The 22532-nt window shown below is 60.2% G+C and overlaps 2 protein-coding genes and 1 long non-coding RNA gene across 12 annotated transcripts in view; 1 reads left to right on the top strand and 2 right to left on the bottom strand.

Annotated features, from left to right (window-relative positions):
* The window catches only part of LOC105239229, a 28117-nt gene extending 14053 nt beyond the window's left edge, over window positions 1-14064 (bottom strand). The window contains exons 1-8 of the long non-coding RNA XR_004625492.1: window positions 13494-14064; window positions 13142-13241; window positions 12260-12470; window positions 10646-10690; window positions 10207-10306; window positions 9666-9773; window positions 8482-8576; window positions 5747-7024 (exon numbers count right to left, since the gene is read on the bottom strand). This is a non-coding gene — a long non-coding RNA (uncharacterized LOC105239229). The remainder of the gene's footprint in view (window positions 1-5746; window positions 7025-8481; window positions 8577-9665; window positions 9774-10206; window positions 10307-10645; window positions 10691-12259; window positions 12471-13141; window positions 13242-13493) is intronic.
* On the top strand, window positions 376-21620 carry LOXL1 (lysyl oxidase like 1). Its single transcript, XM_034660683.1, is given in 7 exon segments — window positions 376-1444; window positions 1446-2043; window positions 15527-15635; window positions 18539-18676; window positions 19120-19276; window positions 19794-19889; window positions 21501-21620. Coding segments are annotated over 7 exon segments (1779 nt in total). The 5' UTR covers window positions 376-883.
* The window catches only part of LOC100475328 (stomatin-like protein 1), a 29082-nt gene continuing 27848 nt past the window's right edge, over window positions 21299-22532 (bottom strand). For all 10 annotated transcript variants that reach the window (XM_034660684.1, XM_034660685.1, XM_034660687.1 and 7 more), the window contains one exon: window positions 21299-22076. The gene's annotated coding sequence lies outside the window, so the exon portion shown is untranslated. The remainder of the gene's footprint in view (window positions 22077-22532) is intronic.

Here is a 22532-nt window from a genome sequence, read left to right as displayed (position 1 = left end):
TCAGCACAAGGGCATACCCCCCATTCTACAGAGCGGGAGAGTAAGGCCAAGAGGTGTGCCAAGAGGGGGAAAAGCTGAAGCTCAGCCCCTTTGTACTCAGAGGCCTCAGGAACTGAGGTGCCCCAGGGGTCCAGAATTAGGTTCAGCATCTCCCCGGGGAGGCCCACCAACAAGAAGGGTGTCTCTTGGCACTGGCTTTGGGGAAGGGGAGCTCAGGGGGGTCCTGGGGAGAGGCTGGGGCTCATTCAAGCCCAGAGAACCTGGTAAGGTGAGATCAGGGATGCTGGGTCCAAAGCTAAAAGAAATAGCCATAGGGGTGCTGACACCCCAGCCATGTTCTGCTTGCACCCGCAGAGGCCCCCTACTACTCCCTGCTCCATTCCCTTCCTCAGAGGCAGGTCTGTGGTTTGGCTGGAAGCTCCAGGGACTGAGGGAGCACAGCAGCTGTGGGACAGGCAACATAGCTAAAACCCGGCGGGCCATAGGGCCCCGCGGAGGAGGCCCCAGCAGGCGGACCAGGCTGCCCGAAACCTCCCGACGCTCCCAGCCTGTTGCTTATTCATTCAGAGGGGGAAAGCGCCAGCCCAGCGGCCAGCCAGTACCGGGCTGGCCATGTAAGGCCCCCAGGCAGTCCTGCCTGTCCGGTGCCCTGCAGAGAGCCTTGTGCAGCCCTGGGCACCGCCCCTGCCCTGCCCTGACCCCTTGGCCTCGAAATGCTGTCATCGGAGGAGCCGTCCCGCTCGGGACAAGGCCAGGATGGACAAAGCTAGAGCTGGGGCAGGCAAGGAGCCGTCCTGTCCTCGAGGCCGTGGGAAGAGAAGCACGCACAGGAGTACACTCCTGAGAGCCTCTCGGTCCGCCAGGCCTCTGCAGAGGGGCCACCATGGCTCTAGCCCGAGCTGGCTGGCAGCTGGGGGCCCTGGTGTGGGGCGCCTGCCTCTGCGTCCTGGTGCACGGGCAGGAGGCGCGGCCGGGACAGGGCTCGGACCCGGGACGCTGGCGGCAGCTGATTCAGTGGGAGAACAACGGGCAGGTGTACAGCCTGCTCAACTCCGGCTCAGAGTACGTGCCGGCCGGGCCGCCGCGCACCGACAGTAGCTCCCGGGTGCTGCTGGCCGGCGCTCCCCAGGCCCCGCAGCGGCGCAGCCAGGGAGGCCTCCGGCGTCGGCAGGCCCCGTCGCTGCCCCTGCCCGGGCGCGTCGGCTCGGACACCGTGCGCGGCCAGGCGCGGCACCCGTTCGGCTTCGGCCAGGTGCCGGACAACTGGCGCGAGGTGGCCGTCGGGGACAGCACAGGCATGGCCCGGGTCCGCACCTCCGTCTCCCAGCAACGACACGGGGGCTCCGCCTCCTCGGTCTCGGCCTCGGCCTTCGCCACCACCTACCGCCAGCCGCCCTCCTTCCCGCAGCAGTTCCCCTACCCGCAGGCGCCCTTCGTCAGCCAGGTACGAGACCTACGACCCGGCGTCGCGGACCTACGACCAGGGCTACGTGTACTACCGCGGCGGCGGCGGCGGCGCGGCGGCGGCGGCCGTGGCTTCGGCCGGGGTCATCTACCCCTTCCAGCCGCGGGCGCGCTACGAGGAGTACGGCGGCGGCGAGGAGCAGCCCGAGTACCCGCCGCAGACCTTCTACCCGGCCCCAGAGAGGCCCTACGCGCCGCCGCCGCCGCCGCCGCAGCCCGCCGACGGCCTGGACCGCCGCTACTCGCACAGCCTGTACCACGAGGGCACCACCGGCTTCGAGCAGGCCTACCCCGAGCCGGGCCCCGACGCGCAGCCCGCCACCGGCGGCGGCGGCGGCGCCGGCAGCACCTACGCCGCCGACCCCCGCCTCGGCTGGTACCCGCCCTACGCCAACGTGCCGCCCGAGGCCTACGTCCCCCCGCGGGCCGTGGAGCCGCAGCCCCCCTTCCGCGTGCTGGAGCCGCCCTACCTGCCCGTGCGCAGCTCGGACGCGCCCCCGCCAGGTGGGGAGCGCGGCGGCGCGCAGCAGGGTCGCCTCAGCGTGGGCAGCGTGTACCGGCCCAACCAGAATGGCCGCGGTGAGTACTGTCCTGCGCCCGCCGGCCGCCCTCTGGGTCACGGCCACTGCCACGGCCGTCCGCTGGCCTCCCCTGAGCTAAGTAAGGAATCCCCCACCCGCCTGCACGGCCACCGTGCCTCTCCTCCCAGCCTCCCCAGGTCCACGCATCTTCGTTAGTGGCAGGATTTGGCCAGGCGGGCCTGGGCTCTGACCCTGGCTAGAGTGGTTGGGGGCAGAGGGACTGGCTGGCCTGGCCAGGAGGCACCTTCCAGACCTCGTTTGGGTCATCTGGGGACAAAGGGAAGGAGTGCTTCTCCCTGCCCCTCCCTCATTTCGGTAGGGCACGTGGTCCACCCTTGGAGGTGCCCCTATGCCTGCCTCACAGGGTGAAGCAGGGGGCATCAGCATCAGAAACCTGGGTCTTCAGGGTCAGAAAGGCCTTAGAGGTTGCCCCGGGAGGTGTGGCAAGGTCCCAGTCACTAGCATCTGTGAGCTTGGCCTGGATTGGCAGGAGGTTAGGGAGGCGGCTTTTGCCCCAGGCCAGAGTCCAGACTAGATGACAGGAGTTCGGTTAGGGGGACCCTTCCAGGGCCAGACTGGAGAGGTAGTGAGGCACCGGCCTGGGTGCAGAATTTACAGGATGTCCAAAAACTCAGAAATCAAAAAAAGTAATATTTTAATGCCTTTTAGGTCAAAACTAATGCATCTAAAAAAAAAAAACAAAACAAAACCCTGTGATGAACAAAATATCCAGCTTTTAAGTAGAATTAGTCATGGTGCCACACTAAGCCATATCGGAGCCTGAGGCAAATTGATCCTGTCTTTATTTGAAATTTTGATATTCTGCTCATCACAGATTTTTCTGGCACTGATTTTGATTTTTAAAAGTATTGCCGCAAATACTACTCTTGGCTACCGAGTTGTTTTGGTGCCCAGGCTAGTGCCTCGCTCATTTCACTCAGCTCACTGTAGTCCTGGTCCTGGGGGAGAGCCCCAGGAGGGAGCTGTAGGCAGGCCTCCCTCCGGCATTTTCTGGGGGGAGGGGGGACGTGAAGATACGACTGTGTTGGGAAGGCCCAAGCCATCTGTCCAGGAGAATACAGTGAAGAGGCAGCTTTCCTTCTTCGGACGAACAACTCCACACATGCCGTTCGCAGACGGACTACTGTGGGAAGGGCCAAGGCTAGATGGCTACAGGCCCAGCCTCTGCTGTCCTAGAATTCCCCTTTCTACCTCTGTGTCTGCAAGTCCAAAGTCAGCTTCGGTCAAGGTTTCCCATTCAGTCCCTTCAGGCTGCCATCAGTGCCCCAATTCTCTGCTCCACACCGAGGTTGCCAGGCCAGGCTCGCCGGGTGAGGGCTGAGTCCGGCAGGGCCCAGGGGCACAGGCACAACAGCCCCAACCTTTGCTTCTCTCTGCCTCTGTCAGCTCAGGGACTGCTGCCTGGTCTCCAGCCGCACTGACGTGGGTGACAGGCTGCTGCTTGGGGGTGTGGGGGAGGTTGTCTGTCTCCGTCGGGGCTGCTGGAGCCCAAGGCTAGGGGAGAGGAGTTTCCCCACTGGTAGCACCCACTCCCTCACATCCACGACATAGCACTCAAGTTGGGTGCTGAATCCCACTTGGAGAACCTGCGGGGCCTCGGGACAGGAGCCGGATGGGGGGCCCTTCTGCAATGTGATGAAGGATGTGTCCTACTGCCCACCGTGGCCTCACCCACATCTGGTCCTCACTGAGACTTGCTACATTCCTGCCCATCTAAGCTGGGCATCGTCTGCTCCTAGAGCTCCTTGGAGGAGAGGGCATCCCACCTTATAGGGTGCTAAGCTTTTGCGGTGGCTTTTCTTAGGATCCACGACCTCAGAGTGGGGCTCAGCCAGAAGTGCCCCACTTGTGGGCATGGGAGAAATCTGAGGCCTCCAGGACCACAGCATTGCTCGCAGAGCTAGACCAGGGACTCAGCATCTGTGTGCCAAGTCAGTGAGGTTTTCTAGGGCCCCTCTTTGGCCTGACAGTTCTTAAAGTGCAGAGGCGACCGGCCAGGGCAAGGCCGTGTCTGGAGTGGGGGTGCTTGGTGCTTATCAGAGTCTCTGGTCTTGCGCCTCAGCCCCATTTGGGCTTAAAAGTGTTCATTTGGGGTTAAAAGTGTGCCGGTAAGCATCACATCCAGCCCCTGCCCTGGAGGACGCATAGCAAAGGGGACACATCAGTGCTGTGATGGGCAGGCATTAGAGGCATGTGCTAGGGAGGCCAGACGAGGGGCCTCCCCGGTCAGGGGCTAGGGGCTCAGAGAGGACTTCCCAGAGGAGAAGGTAACTGTGCGTCGCTGGCCATTGGCACCCTCCAGGCGCTCCTTCCCCTAGTCTTGGGGGGGAAGGGCTTGGGAGGGCGAGAGGGAATGTGGGGGCACAGGCTAGTTTGGGGCTCACAGAGAGACCAGAGAAGGAGCAGTACCTTCCGCCCCATCCTTGATTCCCCCTTCCCACCCTGCTAGGCCCAGACCATGGAAAATCCCAGTTAAGAGAAGGCCAAGCCTTGTGCTTGAGATCAGACCCCCAGGCCTGGTGTGGGAGTCCAGGGCAGATTCTCTGGGACTGACCTCATTCCTCCTGGCCACACACCCAGGGGTCTGAGGCTGGGTGCTGGCAGCCTGTGTGTGTGTGGGCGTGGATGTGTCCTCACAACACCAAACACATGTGCGCTCCGCCCACGTCCCTCCATGTTTGGGCGGTTTCCAAGCGTCTGTCCAGAGCCCGGTTTATTCCTCTGGCGCCTGCACCCTCTTCCCTCCCACCCAGGGCTGGGGCTGCCCAGGCCTCCTGCAATCCCATTGTCTCCAACTCTGCAACTTGTAACTGGAGAGAAGACCAGGAAACAGAGGCCCAGAGAGGGTCACATACTTTGCCTGGCTCTCAGCAAATCCGTGCAGACGCCTGGAGGGTAGCCAACAGCTTCCCAGGCCTAGCTGTGTCCCCTGCACTGTGCCTCTCCCTCCACCACGGCCAGGCCCTCCCTTCCTGGCCTCCTATCCCTTCTCCTGCCCCTGCCCCCAGCCTCAGCTTTGGACTGACTGAGGTGACTCGTGATCCCTGAAGACCACAGCTCTCCCCCCAGGGCTCCCCCTTCCAGCCCCCGCCTGCTTCACCGGCCCTGGCAGCCCCGTGAAAGCAACAAGGAGCAGCCTCTCTGGCCATTCTCCCGGGGCTTGCTGATGGCTGCGCCAGCCTTGCCTGGCGTGGTCCTCCACCCCCATCCTCACATGGCCAATCAGAGCCCAGGAGGAAGCTCTGGCTGCCTCCTCGCTGGTCCCCTGCTCCCAGCCTCTCCCTGGCCAGTCCCTCTACATGTGGGGCAGATAAAGCCCTGCAGAGCTGCCCATATTATTCTCCTGCTCAAGAACATGCTATGGCTCCCGAAGGCCTTCAGGACAAAATAAATGCCTTAGCCTACTGCTCCAGAAGCAGAGGCACCGCCTTCCTTTCCTTCTCCCTGTCTCACACCTCCACAGCCTGATGGGAACCGGGCGGCTCCCCAACCCGGAGGTTTCACCTCCCTGCACACCCAGAGGTGTTCCTAGTGTACTTCCCTCTCCATCTAGCCTCCCGCACCCAAGAAGCCAGACAGGACCCCTTTGTCCCTGAGAGCAGCCCTGACTCCCTGCCCCCATCCTTACACCCGGGCCAGCTCCCCACCCCCGCCTCCCCTTCTCCAGGTCACCTCCCTACCTCCCTGGGGCTTGGAGTCGGTGCAGGGAAGGACAGAAGCTGGCCGTACCCAAAAAACGTCCAGAGTTCGAGCCCCAGAGCAAGGATGATAGTAACAACCCCGCCATCTGCTGAAGAGCACCCGCCACGCCGCTGAAATGTGCAATGTCACTCACCCTCACAGCTTCCTGGAGAGGCGGGGACTGGGGACGGCACTCCTCTGGTGCGGAGACAGCAGAGACCTAGGGAGGTCTCTCAGCTGGCGCAGCCGAGCCTGTCATCTCTGCCCTACACCCAGACGACCCTAGGAGGACCCACACTCTCCCTGTGAGCCAGGTGGGGCAGGCCAAGCGCTGCAGCCTCCTCCAGCAGCTCTCTGGGCCTCGGTTTCCCCAGCTGCAGCCAGGGGAGGGAGAATGACACGAGCATTTGTGGGCACTTTACACATCACTGCCCTTAATTTCCGCAGTGACCCCACAAGCCGGGTACTGTTCTCTGTCCCATCTCATAAGGTGACAGGCTCGTTTGCTGATGTTCACACGGCCTCTTAGTCGTGCAACCAGGTTGTGAGTCTGCGTGAACCCCCATACTGAGTCCTTAACCATCAGACGTAATTTTGTTGAACTTGATGGATTCTGGCTCCTCCTGCACACCTCACTTATTCACTCCTTTACATACTTGCCTGTTCACTGTGCTCCAGGCACGGGTCATGACAGGGTGAGTTGGGACGGCGGATCTGCAAGGCTTTGGAAGCAGAGCCCCTTCCCCGTGTGGTGTTTGCGAAGACTTGCCATTCTCACTCCAGACTCCGGAAGACTTATGTTGCAAGCACTTACACCGTGCTTTCTCAGCGTCTTCTACTCTTCCTGGAGCTTTATGATTAGAGTCCATTAATCCTCGGGGCAACCCTAGATACTACTTACCATCCCCATTTTGCAGATGAGTAAACTGAGGCTCTCAGAGGTTAAGTGGCTTGTCCAGGGTCACATCACGGGTGACTGGCGAGCCAGAATCACAGCTCAGCCTCCCTTCTTCCTTCCCTGAGGTTGTCTCGGGTGCTCCTTCAGAAAGAAACGGAGTCTTGAGGCTGAGGAAGCTGTTGTGAGGGGTCAGACGAGCTGTGGAGACAGAGGGACCTGGGTCCTCTTCCTGCTCCCCTGTTTGGCTGAAGGTCACTAGTGTCGGAACAAACAAGTTGTGTCCCGAGCAGCCGCGTCTCAGGCAGACTTCCTGTCTCCTCTGTTATCATCCGCTTGCAAGGCCACATCCTCTCTCCCCTGGTCTCACAAGGGACCGTCCCTGCAAAAAGAGGCAGCTCCTGTTTGAAATAACAATCACAGAAGCTGGTGTTTCTTGAACACTGTGCTATGTGCCAGACTCCATGCTAAGCTCTGGGTTTTCCTTTTCTCATTTAGTGCCCCCAGCAGCCTCGGGAGGGAGATAGTATTAAACCCCCCCACACCCCCGCGGTGTGGACCGGGAGCCCAGTAACTCATCTGAGGTCTCAGTGCATCAGCGGCTGGGCTGGGAGCCAGGCCGCCCCTCTGCGCTGCCGGACGGCCCGGCCTCTCTGTTCCTGCCCCTCAGGGAAGGCTAGCTCTTGTTTCTCTCAGGTCTAAAACCCTGGAAAACCCAAATTTGGACTTTTGCCTTGAGGCCTTTGGGGTGGTAGCAGAGCAGGGTGGCGGATCATTAGGGCCTTCGGGGTGTCCCTTCTCCTCCCTTCTCTCCTAACCCCAGGGGTCCCCATCTCAGTGTCCTGTCATCTCTGAAGGTGCAGACACACGCATGTGCACGGACACACGCGTGTGCGCGCACACACACACACACACACACTCACACTGCTAGTAGTCCCAGCCTGAGTCCACCCCACTCCTTTCCAAGCCAAGAACACATGGAAAACTCCCCAGGGCAGTGTGGGAATGGCAGGGGGGGTGGGGGGAGGAGGAGACGGGTGGTCTGCCTGGGCAGCCCACACCTGCTTCCAATTCCCGTGCCGGGCATTCCTGCGGAGCGGCGGTCGGCTCGGAGGCCGGAAGGAGAGGCTGGGTCTGGTCTCCTCCCTTGCTCTGACCTAACAGCCTCCTCGCCACAGACAGCTGGACCCAGAGGGCCCTTCTGTATGGACTCAGGATTACAGGGCTGGCTTGGGCCTGGCTCCCTCGCCCCCTTGCTGAGGAGCACTCAGCAACTGGGCATCTCAGTGGCACCTGGAAATGGGATGGTGCTGGTGTCAGAATGCCAGAGCAGGAAGGGACTCAGGTGGGGAAGGCGAGTTACCAGAGGCCTTTGCCATCAAAGCCTCAGGAGACAACCCACCCTTCCTCTTGCTTGTAGACCAAGGGCAACCATGGGTTTTCCATCCCCAAAACTAATCCTTTTTCAGAAGAAAGGACTTGTGGAATCAGTCCCCACCTTTGCTTGATAATGAAGTCTGCACATGCAGGCAGAGGCCCCCAGACCCCGCAGGTGTTTGCGCCTGTGCTCCCAGGGCCTGCAGGCTCCAGGCCCCCCGAGCTGCGCAGAGAGAAGTCAGGGTGCGCCAGACCCAGGCCTGTCCTCACCGAGGTCTCTGCCCCGGGTTGCAGGGGCCCAAGCCCCCCACCATCTCACCAGTCTCTCCTGCTCGCACCTACTGTGTGCCAGCACCTGGGCCCACAGCTGGGCAGCAGGCAAAGGGCAGTCCCACCCACCCCCAGGGCTCCGAGGAGAGCACATAGCATCTCGGGAGGAAATTGATCCATTCAGGAACTTACTGCGTGCTGGGCCCAGGCTGGAGCTGAGTATTCCTTTGCGGAAAGAAAGAGACAAAACCCTTGCCTTTGCGGACATTATATATTCCTGCATAAACCTAATAAATAGGGAAATAATAGAATGTGATAAGGCCTGTGGGAAAGTAGAGCTAACTAAATCTTGTGTGGGCGGGGAGGAGGCATTCAGTGAGGCGTGCTGCGATCAGGAAGAGCATTCCAGAAAGGGGAAACAGCCAGTGCAAAGCCCCGAGGCAGGAATTCCCTGGGGGTTTCAAGTGTGTTCTGGTCTGGTTAGAGCAGAGCAGAATGGGAGGAGAGGCGGGTGAGAGGAGGCCGGCCAGAGAGGGAGCAGGACCATGGAGGCCCCTGGGAGGACTTGGGCTTTTCCTCTCCCTGCGTTGGGGAGCTACTGCAGGCTGTGAGCTGAGCAGTGACATTGAAAGAGGGTCCCTGACCACTACGCTGGGCTGAGTGTGGGGAGGCAGGCAGGAGACTGAGGGGAGGCTGGTAGGGAGATGCAGGCAGGGATAGCAACGGAGGTGGTGGGAAGTCGGATTCAGGATCTAGTCTGGAGATGGAGCTGACGGGATTTCCCGATGGGCTGGAAGTGGATGTAAGAGGAAGACGGGTCAGGCATGACACGAGGGTTTGGAACGTGCACAGCTGGAAGGATGAAGCTGCCTCGAGCTGAGATGGGAAGGCAGGGGGCTGAGCAGGGTGTCTAAGAAAGATGGAAGTTCAAGTCACTGCGAAGGGCCTGAGGGCCAAGGAGGGACTCAGGGGAAGCATCCACCCAGGCCCGCAGGGGAACGGAGGGCAGCAGGGGCCTGGGTTCACAGCGGGGAAGAGTGCGAGGGAGTGACGCATGCAAGCAGGCAGCAGACCGGCTTGGCCAGAGCGGAGGGTAGCTGACCTCTCCAAAGGTTCATGTCAGCCTGCTCCCAGCTCCGCCCAGCCTGCATCCCAGGCTGTCACTGAACACTCACAGATCCCCTCCTCGGACTTGGCCCCTGCCACACAGGGGGGTGAGGCAGTCGCCGCCCCTGGACTGTCTCTACCCATTGAGAGGGGGCAACAGACGTGTGCTGGCAGAGCGGTGGTTAGGACTGACAAGGTAGGCTTTGGGGCCTAAAGACTGTGAACCCCTGCAAGGTCGTGTGTGCGTGCGTGTGTGTGTGTATACGCACATGCACGTGTGTAGAATTCCAAGACAAGGCACCAGTGGCATCAGAGGCCGGGGCAGAAGACGTCTGGTGTGCGAGGGAGCTGACTCCTGGCCCTCAGGGCTATGAGATCTGGAAGGCCGGGTTAAAGCCAGACCACAGAGGGCCTTAGCTGCCACCCTGAGAAGTCTGGGCCCGATTCTGTAGGTGGTGGGGAGCCCCTGCAGGTTCTGGGCCTGGCAGTATGGCCATCACAGCTCCTTTGTCTGAGCTAGGACTGCCCCTCCGCGTCAGGCCATGGCGAATCCCGCAGCCACCTTGCCAACCTGCTCATGGCACAGGTGTGGCCCCACCGGGCCAGCCCTGACAATTTAATGTCCTGATGATGAGATGATGTCGCAGGGCTCGGAGCTGCGAGCTCCCGCCCTGGAGGCCCTGGCCACTCATCTTTCTGCAAGGCCGAGATCTGTGAGCTTGCTGCTTGCCCTAGTCAAGGGCTCCTCTGGAGTCTGGCTGATGAGCCGAACCGCCCCCCCCCCGCCCCCAAATCTCACAGCCTGCTGACCGCTTCCTGCTGGACCTGGTTTATCCTCCAGCCCAGGCTCATGAGATGAGGGCGATTTGGCGTTCCGCTTTCCTTCATCTGCTGCTTTTGAGCAGGAGGCCTGGGGAGGAAAGAGTTCAAAGGAGCTGAGGTTTATGGAACCCACAGAAAGGGGAGAAGCCAAGAGGGAAACAGGTGAGGTGTGGGCAAGTGACAGGAATGTAACCACAGGCCCTCCACACTGGGCGGCCTCCAGGAGCCGCTGAGTGGGAGGGACCAGAGTTTTTCTGAAGCAGGAAGGATTTAGGTCAGACAGTGGGCGAATTTCCTGGCTGCTGAAGTACGGTCTGTAGAGGTTGTAAGAGGTCTTGGGCTCTTGCCCGCGGCTAGGGAAGAGACTGACTAGCTCCTGAAAAGTGTTTTCATCTCCAAGTGTTTTTGAAGCCATCGAACCGCTCACCGCAGATTAGCGTTGTCTCTCCATGTCCAGATGGGGAAGCTGAGCCTAAGAAAAGGGAAGGGTTTATACACTGGGGGATTGGATGAGGTGGCAAACTTGACTTCTGGAGTCTTTCTCGGAGAAGGCCCTAGGTCCGGCCATGGAAGAGGGAGACAGGCCCCCGGTTCCCGCAGGCCGACATGTGGGCCAGCCTGGGGTGGGGAGCATGGCGGTCTGAGCTTGAGTGCCTGGTGAAGGGGCCAGGATCCCCCTCACAGGAAAATCCAAGGATGGAGCAGGAATGCGGAGTGCAGAAGGTCCTTATCCGGGGCTCTGGGTCTTCCCTGCCCTGGAGGGTCTGACGCGGCCCCTCCAAGGCTGCCTGCAGAATGGCCTTGGGACCCGATTCCCTTAACCCTGGCCCCTCCCCAGCAGAGCAGCCTGGCTCCAGCCATCCCCAGGGCCTTTACTGCCCTCTGCCTCTGGGTCCCTCCAGCCCTGGCCCAGACTGTGCAGCCTGAATCCCTGTGTGCCCAACCCCCCTGGTCAGCACTTGGCTTCTGGGGAACAGTGCCCATGGGGGCCTGGCCCAGAGCTCTTCCAGGCCTAGAGTGGGGTAGAGGACAGTCAGAGCTGGATAAATGGAGGCGGTGGGGCCTGGGGGGTGCAGGTCTGCCCCGGGTCTCACAGAAAGTCTGCGACAGGAGGGTAAGAAGCCAGGCTCCTGTCTCCCTCCTGGGAGGGAAAGGTGAGATGCTGATGGTGACCAGCAACTCCTTGGGTAGCCTGAGCAAACCATGCACCCGGACTGTCTGTGGTTGGCCCCACCTTGGGGGCCCAACCCCACAAGACCGGCCATATTAGCAATGGAGGGCACACAGTGTGGAGTCCTGTTTAGCCATGACAAATCGTGGGCTAGGTCGGCTTTCAGAGTTTATACATTGACTGAAAAACCAAGAAACGAATGAGATTCTAAGACAATATCATTTATATGCTTTAAGAATGCATGCCCACCTCCAACACACTGCAGATTTTATAAAGACACAAATGTGCAAGGACATATCAGAGGGTCGGATAACAGTGAAGGTCAAAAAAAACGTTATTCCAAGAGAGGGGCCTCGCCCAGACCAGCGATAATGGTTAGTTTGCTGTGACATGAGAATTATAATTAATTCAGTCTCTGCAGGTAGAGAAATGGGGGTCTCTGGGAGATGTTCTCATTGGAACCCCCTATAGGGTCTCCAGTGCCAGGTCCCAGGGCTGGATGATTCCATATATTCTGGATAAAAGATTCCAGCCCCTCCTCAGAATGACATCCCCACGACTGAGTAAGGCTTTCTGAGTAAGCCTTACCCACTCTCGAGGGTCTTCCGCACACTTCTTGGGATGGTGGGTGGGCACATGGTCGCTGTGTAGCTGTGCTTCAGGCAACATGGGCCAGCCTGCCTGGAGGGTCTGGTTGCACCCTCTAAGCTGGAAGCAGCAAACCAATCCCCTATCCCTACGTCTGCAAGCCCCTGCTCACGCCTTCCCTCCCCTGCTTCTAGCAACACAGGGGTGCCCCCCAAGTCCCAGCCCCCTGGGACTGAGAGCCCAAGCGTGGGGGTCCGCTGCTGATGGAAGCTGGTGGAATACCTTGTAGGAGAGCAGGCAGAGAAGGAGGCATCATTCCAGCTGAGGGAGGGGCCTGCGGTGCCCAGGGACCTCTGCAGGGGGTCCCCTCCTCTGACTGGGGTAGGGAACCCAGCCTGAACTCCCAAGGCTATTCTCTTTTCCAGCGGCTTCCCCCAGTGTGACAGAGGTAGAACATGGCCAGGGGGAGCCAGTTAGGGGAGACACAAGACCCCTGGGATGGCCAGAGATACAAAACAAAGAAAATAAAATAATGGTAAGAGTGATTCCATTTAAGGTCTAGAAAAGGCATCACTATCTACAGTGGTTAAAAAGCAGAGCAATGGTTACTTGGGATCGTGGAGGAGGAAAGAGGGATTTATTGGGAAGGAACGGGAGGGAACTTTCAGGGATGATGGAAACAATGTGTAGCTTGATGATGGTGTCACACCGTGTGCACCATTTGTCAAAACTTATCAAACTTTAAGTCTGCATTTCACTGTGTATAGATTATACTTCCAAAAAGTTCATTTTTATAAAAAGAGTGATAAGTGGAGTCCTAGGAGGAGGTGGGAAGCGTCTCCTAGGGCTGCCCCCACCCGCTGTGCAACCATGGATAAATTCATCGCCCTCTCTGAGCCTTGGTCCCTCCAGCACCCCCGTGTGCCCTGCTGCCTTGTGAGGGACGGGCTGCGGAGCACGCTCAAATCACTGGAACAGTAAAGCATCTAGCCACTAATCATTAAAGAAACTTGCCTGACGGGGCCAATGCGACAGGGCAGTCAGTCAGCCCCAAAGCATGGTGGGTTGCCTGCTAACGGGGTGAGTGGGACCTAGGCCCTGCCCTCAGAGAGCGCAGAGTCTGGAGGGGAGTAGACCCAGGTAAACACAATGAAATCTACTTACGGATCAAGACGGATCTAGTGGTGGGACAGACGTACGTGCAGCCTGGAACGTCACTGCCAGGCAGGGAGGACTTCCTGGAGCAGGAGGCATGTGTGTGGACCTGCGATTCCTCGACAGTAAGAGGGAGATGGTCATCTGTGGCCAGGGCCAGGGCTCAGACTATGAGGACCAGCTCTGAGGTGTCTGTCCCTAGTCTCCCTCCCGAACCCGCACATGTAGGCGCCACAGATGCCCCTCCCGCCTGGCTTTGGAGCTTACAAAACCAAACCCACCCACCCGCTCAGAGTAAAACAGGATTCATGATGTCAAAGCAATTCCTTAAAAACTGTTTCCAGGGCAGAGTTTTCAGTACCCAGTCGGGACGAACAATGAGATCGCGGTTCGGAGTTGGTGATGGTATCCAACCTCGGTGTGTTTGGAGTCAGCGTAGGACCAGGGTCGGGGCTCAGTCATAGGCCAGGAGGGGCACCAGCCCTCGCCCTCCCTCGGCATCTCTGGCCTCTTACTCAGCTGGCTCTCCGAACGTCCCCGGACTGCAGAGCCAGCTCATGGAATGGCCTAGAGAGGAAGGGTCGGGCCAGAAAAGCTTTGAGGAGACATCTGTGCATTGTTTATTGAAACTGGGTCTGGGGTGGGGGAGGCAGGCCGTCTGGTGCCAAATACTGGGTCTCAGGAGGCTTCCGGCCCAGCTCACCCACCCCCACGCTTTGCTGCGGGAAAGGCGCTTTGATAATGGGGACGGGGACCCCCCCTGTCCTCCTCACCCCCCCGCTGGAGGCTTCCGGGTATCAGAGGGTGAGAAGCAGCTCGGCAGGGAGGTGGCCCTTGCGTTGAGGGCCCAGGGATCCCCGGGGAAATGACCGCAGGCATTCCTGGAGCTTGAGTAACGGCACCTCGGCTGGCCAAGACGGCCCCCCATCCTCACCCACCCTTATGCTCCAAGCTTCCTCTTCATTCCGAGTAGGTGAGATCACGCTGGCTGCCTGGACCAGGCTCCGGCATGCGGCCCAGGCCCAGGGTGAGCCGGGCTGGGGTCTCGGAGCCCAAGGGATGTGTGTGGGGAGGTCTGCCTCACCCTCAGGACCCGAAAGCTGACAAGAGGTTTTCGGCAGCAACAAGGGGGTCTGGAATGCTGTCTGCGTGACTCAAGTCCCCGCACCTTACTTGCCCCCCAAGAGCAGAGGGCTTGACAGAAACTGGGGAAGCCACCGGTAGCCCCATGTCCTCGCTTAACTGCCAGAGTCCTGGGAGGCTGAGGGTGAGGGGACAGAGAGGCCCCAGGCTCACTCACCCTGAGGTCAGTGGCCAAGCTGGGGGAGAGCCCGGTGCTCTGGAGTCCCCCTGCCCACGTCCTCCCCCACCCCATGCCCCACCCCTCCTGCACTCCCAGCAATCGGCTTAGATCGTTCCTTCTTTCTTCCAGTGCGGATAGGGTCCGGTTGGTTTCTGCTAATTCCTAATAACGCATGCTCCCTGGGACCAACTCAGACACGGAGGTGAGGGAGGTGCAGCGTGGACAGGCCCCTGGCTCTAGCGTGTCCCGGGGAGCGAGTGGTCACAGGGTCTGAGCAGACTGCAGACTTCCCCAGGGCCCTGCAGGGGAGGCAGCCAGGCCCCTCAGGTTGGAGGCCAGAGGATGCAGACAGGGGAGGGTGCGGTCAGGTCTGGGGGCCTATGGCAAGAAGGAAGGAATCCTGAGAAGGTCAGGCTGGGTGCCCAGGCCGAGAATCCTGCCCTGTCAGCAGCCTACTCTAGGGATGTGTTTTCCTGCTTGCCCTTCCCTTCCTGCACACCCCGCTTGTGCCAGCCAACATCCACCTGGCTCTGCCCGTGAGCTTTCTGGGAGCCACTTGCGGCCAGAGCCCAGGGCTCTCCTGGTGGTTCAGGAAAACTGCTGGCTGCAGAGGGCATCCGGGGGCTGGTGTCCAAGGCCTGGGGAACGAGGACATGGAGGGAGTGCCTCTGTCAGGAAATCGCTTGGTTCACTCAGTCCTGCCTCCAGGCCCCTGTTCCCGCAGCTCGCCCTGCCAACTATATACCCTTGCCTGTTCTCCGGCTCGCCAGACTCCTTCCTGCCTCCCAGACCTCGCTCCTGTCCCAGCTCTTCCAGGGGGTCTCAGGGGCTCCCACAGCACAGAGCTCCACAAGTGAGCCCCCGTTCCCTGACCTCCGCGGCCCACACCTGAGCCCAGAGGGAATTGTTCCAATCACACCCCTTGCTCAGGTTAGGAGGCTTCTCGGAGGAGGCGACAGCCTGTGTAGAGGAAGGAGAATGGTAAAGGGTGCTTGGGGTTGGGGAGGTCTCCGGGCATTAGCCGTGGCCAGCCTGACACCCCTCGACGCCAACTCTTGCCCCCTCTTCCGTGTCTCCCACTCCATCTCCAGGCCTCCCTGACTTGGTTCCGGACCCCAACTATGTGCAAGCGTCCACTTACGTGCAGAGAGCCCATCTGTACTCCCTGCGCTGTGCTGCGGAGGAGAAGTGTCTGGCCAGGTGAGGGGCTGAGACTGAAGTGGGGGATGTGGGGACAGTCTCGGGGCGGTCGCCCAGAGCCCGCGCTCATGCTGGCCAGGCTGCCCACAAGCCGAATGACCGTGGCCGAGCCCTGAGCCCCTCAGGACCCTGACTTCTTCATCTGTGAGCCTCGTCTGCTCCCAGGGAGCCGGGAGGGGAAGGGGACAAGCAAGCATGTCTGTTCAGGTCACTATACAGGGAACTTTACCATGACATTGAACCTTCGCAGCAGCCCTGAAGGTATGTGCTTTCCAGTCAGGCAGCTGAGGAGCAAAGAGAGGAACTAGAACCTTCCCACTCCGAGCTGCCCCATGAGAACGTGCTCCCACAGGACCCAGGGAAGTCCGGTGGGGGAATAGCCTTCAGGATAGCAGGCAGGAGTGCGGGACCGTCTCCATGGAGGACAGCTGTGGCCTCTCCGAGGCCAGGGAACGCGGTGATAAAGAGGCCTCAGTGACGTGTGGCAGTGGAGAGAGAGGGCAAGGAGACCAGTCTGCGAGACCGCAGAAGGGGAGCCCAGCCAGCTCCCCCTTATTCCTGGGTGACTCTCCCTCCTGCAGAGCTTGCTTCTAAATGCATTAACCTCAAATATTCTGGTCAAATACATGTGCTTTGGAGACATCCCCCTGTGCTAAAAGAATTAGCTAAAGATGACACTGTCCTGCCTCGTCTGTTGACATCCCTCTGTGTTGGACAGCACCTATTTTTCTTAATTACTTGCTGCCTTTCTGTTTGTTTTTGCATTTGAAGCCTTTATTTGCTTTTACTCTTCAGTATCTGGGAAGCCCTTGGGAAGCTCAGCCTTTTCCCGCTTCCGGAACTGCCGGCCCTCAGAGTAGCTCACCCGCAGGGCCTTCTCTATCCATAACGAGATAAGGCACTTGCACTAGAATGTAGCTTTGCTCACTGCTCCCTTGGCCAGAATGTCTTGCCCTTGATCGTGGGTAACCCAAACCACAGAAAGCGAGACCGCGGATGGGGGTCCACTGTAGCACTCAGCCAGCCTGCGCAGTCAGATCCGGTCTCGTCGGTTGTCCCTGGGAAGAGAGCATCGTGGTCACGTTGCCACCACAACCCCCTCCCCCAGCAGGGAGCACCTCACAGCTTCCGCGGCAGTCCACCGAGGCCAAGTATCGAGGTGTTTGAGTCAAAGCCAGATTATCGCTCTGGTCTTCATGGAGCATCCTGCAGACCCAGACCCGAGCTCCCCGACGGACTGGGGAGGGGGCAGCCTGGTCCCTGTCCTGGTCCGCTGGAGTGGAGCCCCTCAGCCGCCCCGATGACAGGACCCAGCCGCAGAGAGTGGGAGGAGAGCTGGCATGAGCAGCCGTGAGGCCGGAGCTGTCAGGGGAGGTCCAAGGAGGAGGGGATGGTCAGAGGAGGAAAGGCCCCACCAGGCCGGGCAGCAGGGGCAGCGGGGCGCGGGGCACAGACCGAGAGCCCCAGCAGTACCACGGCTGGGGCGGCTGGGCCCGCTGAGATCGTCAGAAACACGCGCCGCAGAGCTGCCAGTGCCGAGACCGCGGCAGAACCCAGACGAGGCAAGGGACTCGCTCCAAGTCTCACCGCGACTCTGTGGCCAAGCTGGGCCCTGAACCTCGGCCCTGATGGGTTCCCACGGTGTGCTGAGCCGAACAGAAGGGCAGGATTGAACTGAACAGAAGGAAGGAGGATGTTTTGTTCCAACCCAGACACAGACAGATTCCAAGCCTCCCCCCAGACAAGGCCAAGGGCCTTACGTCCTGGCAGACAGGAGCCCGCACGCCTGTTGTGCAGACATCCTCTCGGAGAGGGAGCGAATCCCTACAACTGGCCGCCTCCGCCTCTGGCTTCAGGACCCAGACCTTACCGAGTGCCAGGGAAGTGCCCCGAGGCCAGCCAGGACAGCTGTCAGCAGTCCTCTGGGGGAGGGAGGAGCCTCAGTGGCTGCTGCGCACGTGTGTGTCTGTGTGTGTGTGTGTCTGTCTGTCTGTCTGTCTCCCCTTGCTGCTGCCCGTCATTCCTCTCTCTCTCTCCTCTTGTCTTCTCGCAAAGGCCCTCTCAGTTGGGAATTAGGGGTCGGCAAGCACATAGTGAGCAGGCCGTCTGCAGCGGACCCCAGCTCCCCAAACAGAAAAGGGCAGGTCGCTGGCCGGCAGCCACGCAGTCAGGGAAGGGTGGCCTAGTCAAACTGCCTAGCTCAGGGGGCCTGTGGTATCAGGCTGGGCCGCAGGAGGTGCCATTAGAGTTCACAGGCAGTCAAGATGCCTCCACGTGAGGCCATCAAGGCAGACTTCCTGGAGGAGGGAACCTGAGTTAGGCCTAGGAGGCTGTGTGAGTTCCCTGTCAAATGAACAGCACGGGCAGCGGTAGAGATGAGCAGGAGTGAAGTCTGCTTGAGAAAGTGTTTGGAGCCGGAACCCCAGGATGTGTGCGGAGCAGCAGGGCGGACAGGAACAGGAAGTGAAGAGGCTTTGACACTGAAGAGCCCGAGAGTGTTTCTTAGGCCCGTACATGAGATGTGGCGTACTTTGGTCAACAGTCGGACTCTGTCCACTTATCAGAATCTCCTGGATAAGGGCCACTTTTAAAAAGCCCTCCAAAGATTTTGATATGCCCCCCCCCGAGGCTGTCCCCAGCAGAGGGTCACCTGCTGGTGGGATTGTCCTTGTCGGGCCCAATGCCACTTCAGAAAGACTTCCTTGGTAGCTGCTGGCCATGTGCTGGAAGCCAGAAAGGAGGGGACAGGCCGGCCCAGGTGCTTGGGAGAGATGGGGAGAGGCCTAAGCCTCGGCCACAGGACGGGGAGTCCGTTGAGAAGATCTTCAGGGACAAGCCGGCCCATCCTGGGTGTTGGTGTCAGGAGACCCAGCCCCACTCCGGTCTCCCACCTGTCCCTGCAGCACAGCCTACACCCCTGAGGCCACCGACTATGACGTGCGGGTGCTGCTACGCTTCCCCCAGCGCGTGAAGAACCAGGGCACCGCGGACTTCCTCCCGAACCGGCCGCGGCACACGTGGGAGTGGCACAGCTGCCACCAGTGAGTGGGGCCCCTCCTGCGGGCCAGGTGCCTCGGTGCCTGAGCTCCTCCCCCTGCTGGTGCTCTGGGAGGAACACGTGCTGGTGGGAGGGCCTGCCGTGATTGCACCACGGCAGCAAGAGCTCTTTAGCAAAAGCTCAACTGGAAGAGGATGGGTCTTGAGGGACGGAAATGTCTAGAACACAGGGAATGGCCCACAGGAAGCTAGTCCAGGTGGGAGCCTGACAAGGAAGTGAGGAGTCCCGAGGAGGTGCTCTCCCAGGGTGATCTGGCTAGCTGGGGAGCCCCAGAGACCCTGCCCTGGGGGACACAGGGGACCAATGAGCCCCGGGAGCCCAGACTGGTCAGGAGGCCGTGTCACCACAGGCTTACCAGGACCGTCTCAGGAAGCCCAGGCGTGACCAGGCCCCCTTCCCTCTCCTCCCCCTGTCCTCTGCCCCTAGACACTACCACAGCATGGATGAGTTCAGCCACTATGACCTGCTGGATGCAGCCACAGGCAAGAAGGTGGCTGAGGGCCACAAGGCCAGCTTCTGCCTGGAGGACAGCACCTGTGACTTCGGCAACCTCAAGCGCTACGCGTGCACCTCTCACACGCAGGTCCGGCAGGGCGCGAGGGCCAGGGCGGGGACCCAGGAGTGTGGGGACAAAGCGCTGCCCAGGGGAGCGGCTGGGCCAGTGCCGGGGCTCCTGGCCGCTCCGCTCAGTGGGAGCAAGGGTCTTCTCACCAGTCATCAGGTCACCACGGGGTCCCTTCCTGCATTGCTCCCAGGCACGTCTGCCGCTGGAAAGAAAGGAGCGTTCCAACGAAGTCTAGACGGCATGGTGTTCCTTTGCCTGTTGGTCCACCCAAATCCACCTTTCTTTCGGTCTATCCAGGCATCACGGAACGTCCCTCTGTCCTGCCTGTCTCTTCATCTGTTCCTCCATCCAACTCTCCAGGCATCCCCCTCCTTCAGTCCCTCCCACCTGGCTGTTACGCCTCCCCATTTTCTGTCTGGTCCTTCCACCCAGCAGGCTCTAGAAGGGAGGAAGGAGGGGCCCAGACTGCTGGAGTGGCTGGGTGGCTCTGAGGGGTGCCCAGCACCCCAGCCTTGACTCCTGTCCCTTTTCCCAGGGCCTGAGCCCCGGCTGCTATGACACTTACAACGCAGATATCGACTGCCAGTGGATCGACATAACCGATGTGCAGCCCGGAAACTACATCCTCAAGGTGGGCCTCCTGGTCTGGGGCGCCCCCTCCCACCCGCCGCTCCTGCTCCGTGTCCCTGCCTCTGGGATGCACTTCTGCCTCTGGGACATTTCCCCCTCCCTGGCTGCGGACATCACGCAGAGGCCTCCTCTTCCCGTTGGAGGGTCTTAGCCTCAAGCAGGCAGAGCCTCCCTTTCCGTGAAGACAAGGAAGCTTTGGCCCGGGTGTGGCGGTGCTAGGGGAGGTAGTGACGCTGTCTTCCCTAGGCGACAGAGGACTTGGAAAACTCTGCGGTGCACCCCCCTGTCTGCAGACAGGGGAGGCTTTGTGCTATCTGCAAGAGGACCCTGCCATGCTCTGAGAGAGACCCTCTGCTCCTCATAGGGACTCCTGCAAAGCCAAGGGCTCCTGGGACCAAGAGTCCCTTCTGACCTGAGCCCCTTCTCCAATGTATGCTCGTGCCGGTGCCACCTCTCTTGGGGTGGGGGGGGGTAGAAAAGCATGTCAAGGACAGCCCAGTGTGGTCTGTCCATGCTGGCCACACAGACACCGGGGCATTGTGGCCTCCTGCGTGCAGGTGCGAAGCCAGGGCGGGAAACCATCCTTCCCCAGGACCCCCTGCTCCACACCCAAGGGCGGTAAAGACAGAGCAGTGAGCAGTGAAGATAGGCTTGAGAGGGGCTTGGACCTGCATGAACACGGCCTGCTGGGAAAGCTGCATTCGGAACACAACAACCTGGGAGCCCCTGGTTATGGCCCGTCTGCATGCCTCCCAGCAGGCTCAGCGGGCCCCCTGCTCCGCCTCAGCCCCAGGGGCCAGGGTTGTCAGGGGTATTCTTCTTCTTCCCGTGTTCGTCCACTCACCACAGGTGTGCAAAGGCCCCTCTGAGTTCCAGGCACTTGGGATTCAAACCACATCAGTAATGACACTTCCTGCCCTGGGCGAGTGTGTAAAGGATTCAAAAGTAACATGTCCTTAGATGTTCTGCAGCTATAATTCTGGGCGTAGCCTACCCCAGTGCAGCCCCCCCCCGCCCCAGTTAATCCCACATTCAGATGGCTTCCTTGTGTCCCCACAGCTCTTCTCCAGACAAAAGGCCCAGGTTACACCTGGGCCAACATCTCAGTGAGTGTCAGGCATCTCCAGGCCCAGGGCGGGAGATGCCACCTGGCAGTGGACAGCTCTTGCCTGGGTCACCTTGGCGGACATGTGTGGTCGAGGGTGCCAGCCTCAGACTGGGAAGACCAGGCTTGGGGTCCCTGCTCAGCCCCTCATTCACTGCTGTGTTCCCTGGGGCAGGGATTCCACCTCTCCGACCCTGAGCGCCCCACGCAGGGCCCACCTGGCCTAGGCTCTGGCTCTGGGCAGCTTCCCGTCTTCCAATAGGAGTGATCTGGTGACGTTTTCTTCGACCATGAGCTGTCTCTTCTTTCCTCTCTCCGCATCTCTCCATGTCTCTGCATCAGTGGGTCTCTGTCTCCATAGCTCTTGGTCTCAAGTGGTCTTTCTCCACCTTCCTGTCTCCTCCTCTCTGTCGCCTCCATGTCTGTCTGTCTGCAGCCCCAGCACCCAGCCTGGGGCCCGGGTGAAGGGCAGCCCCCTGACCAGATCCCTTTTCCCTCCTTCGGCAGGTCCACGTGAACCCGAAGTACATCGTTCTGGAGTCAGACTTCACCAACAACGTGGTGAGATGCAGCATTCACTACACAGGCCGCTACGCCTCTGCCACAAACTGCAAAATTGTCCAGTAAGCGCTCGCCCACCTCCCTCCCCGCTTCCCCCCGCGGGGCCAGGCGTGCGAACCGCACAGGGTGCCTGCGCCCCGCCCCGTGTCACCTTCCTAGCCAAACATGGCAGCGCTGGGGGAGCCCCATCCATGCCGACCCCGAGATGAGCACTCACGGTGGGGCTCCGGCCGAGGGCTGTTGATCTGGGGCCAGGTTGTGCGGCCCCCTAAGCTTTCCAGGGGGAGCCAGCAGGAGGCAGCACAGCTGGGGGGAAGTCTGCAGTCCTGGTTCCAAGCCTTCTTTGCCCTGTGACATCGGGCAGGTCGCCTCCCCTCTCTGAACCACTTTTCTCAACTACAGAAGAGGCCCTTCCCATGTAGCCTTGTGAGATGAAAAGACTGAAAGGCCTGATGTCTGGTGTTGGAGAGCCGTCCCAGGCTGCTCGGGGATGGCAGCTGTGTGAGCGGCAGTGTCTTTGTCCTGGGGATTAAATGAAACAGTCCCAGATTAGAACTGGCTCTGGTTGGGATGACCTGTCCCCAGGGCCGGGGCCCGGCCGTACCCGAAGCTGAAGGACTCCGGCCCAGGCCTTTGGCTCATGGCTCCCCAGGCTGCGTGTCTTCAGCCTGTCTCCCGATCCCCCACGTGAAGTACTTTGCAGAGGGACCTTCTGCTTACAAACTCACCGTGAAACCCCACCCTGCTCCACGGGGATTTACAACGGCGGGTCAGCGCAAAGCAACTCTTTTCCATTAAGACAAAAACAAAACAGGAGTAGTCCTAGAACTTCAGTCCATCAGCTGGGGGACAAATGGCAGAGATTTCAAGGCCCAGAGAAACAAAAGCGTATGCTTATTAATGATTGACGGGTATGAAGTGTAGCCTGTGACCAAGTTCAGGGCTCAGCATGCGTCAAGGATTAGGGCTCAGTGTGTG

This window comes from Ailuropoda melanoleuca, chromosome 5, assembly GCF_002007445.2.
Source record: "Ailuropoda melanoleuca isolate Jingjing chromosome 5, ASM200744v2, whole genome shotgun sequence".
Taxonomy (NCBI): Eukaryota; Metazoa; Chordata; class Mammalia; order Carnivora; family Ursidae; genus Ailuropoda; species Ailuropoda melanoleuca.
This window is presented reverse-complemented; position numbering and strand designations above follow the sequence as displayed.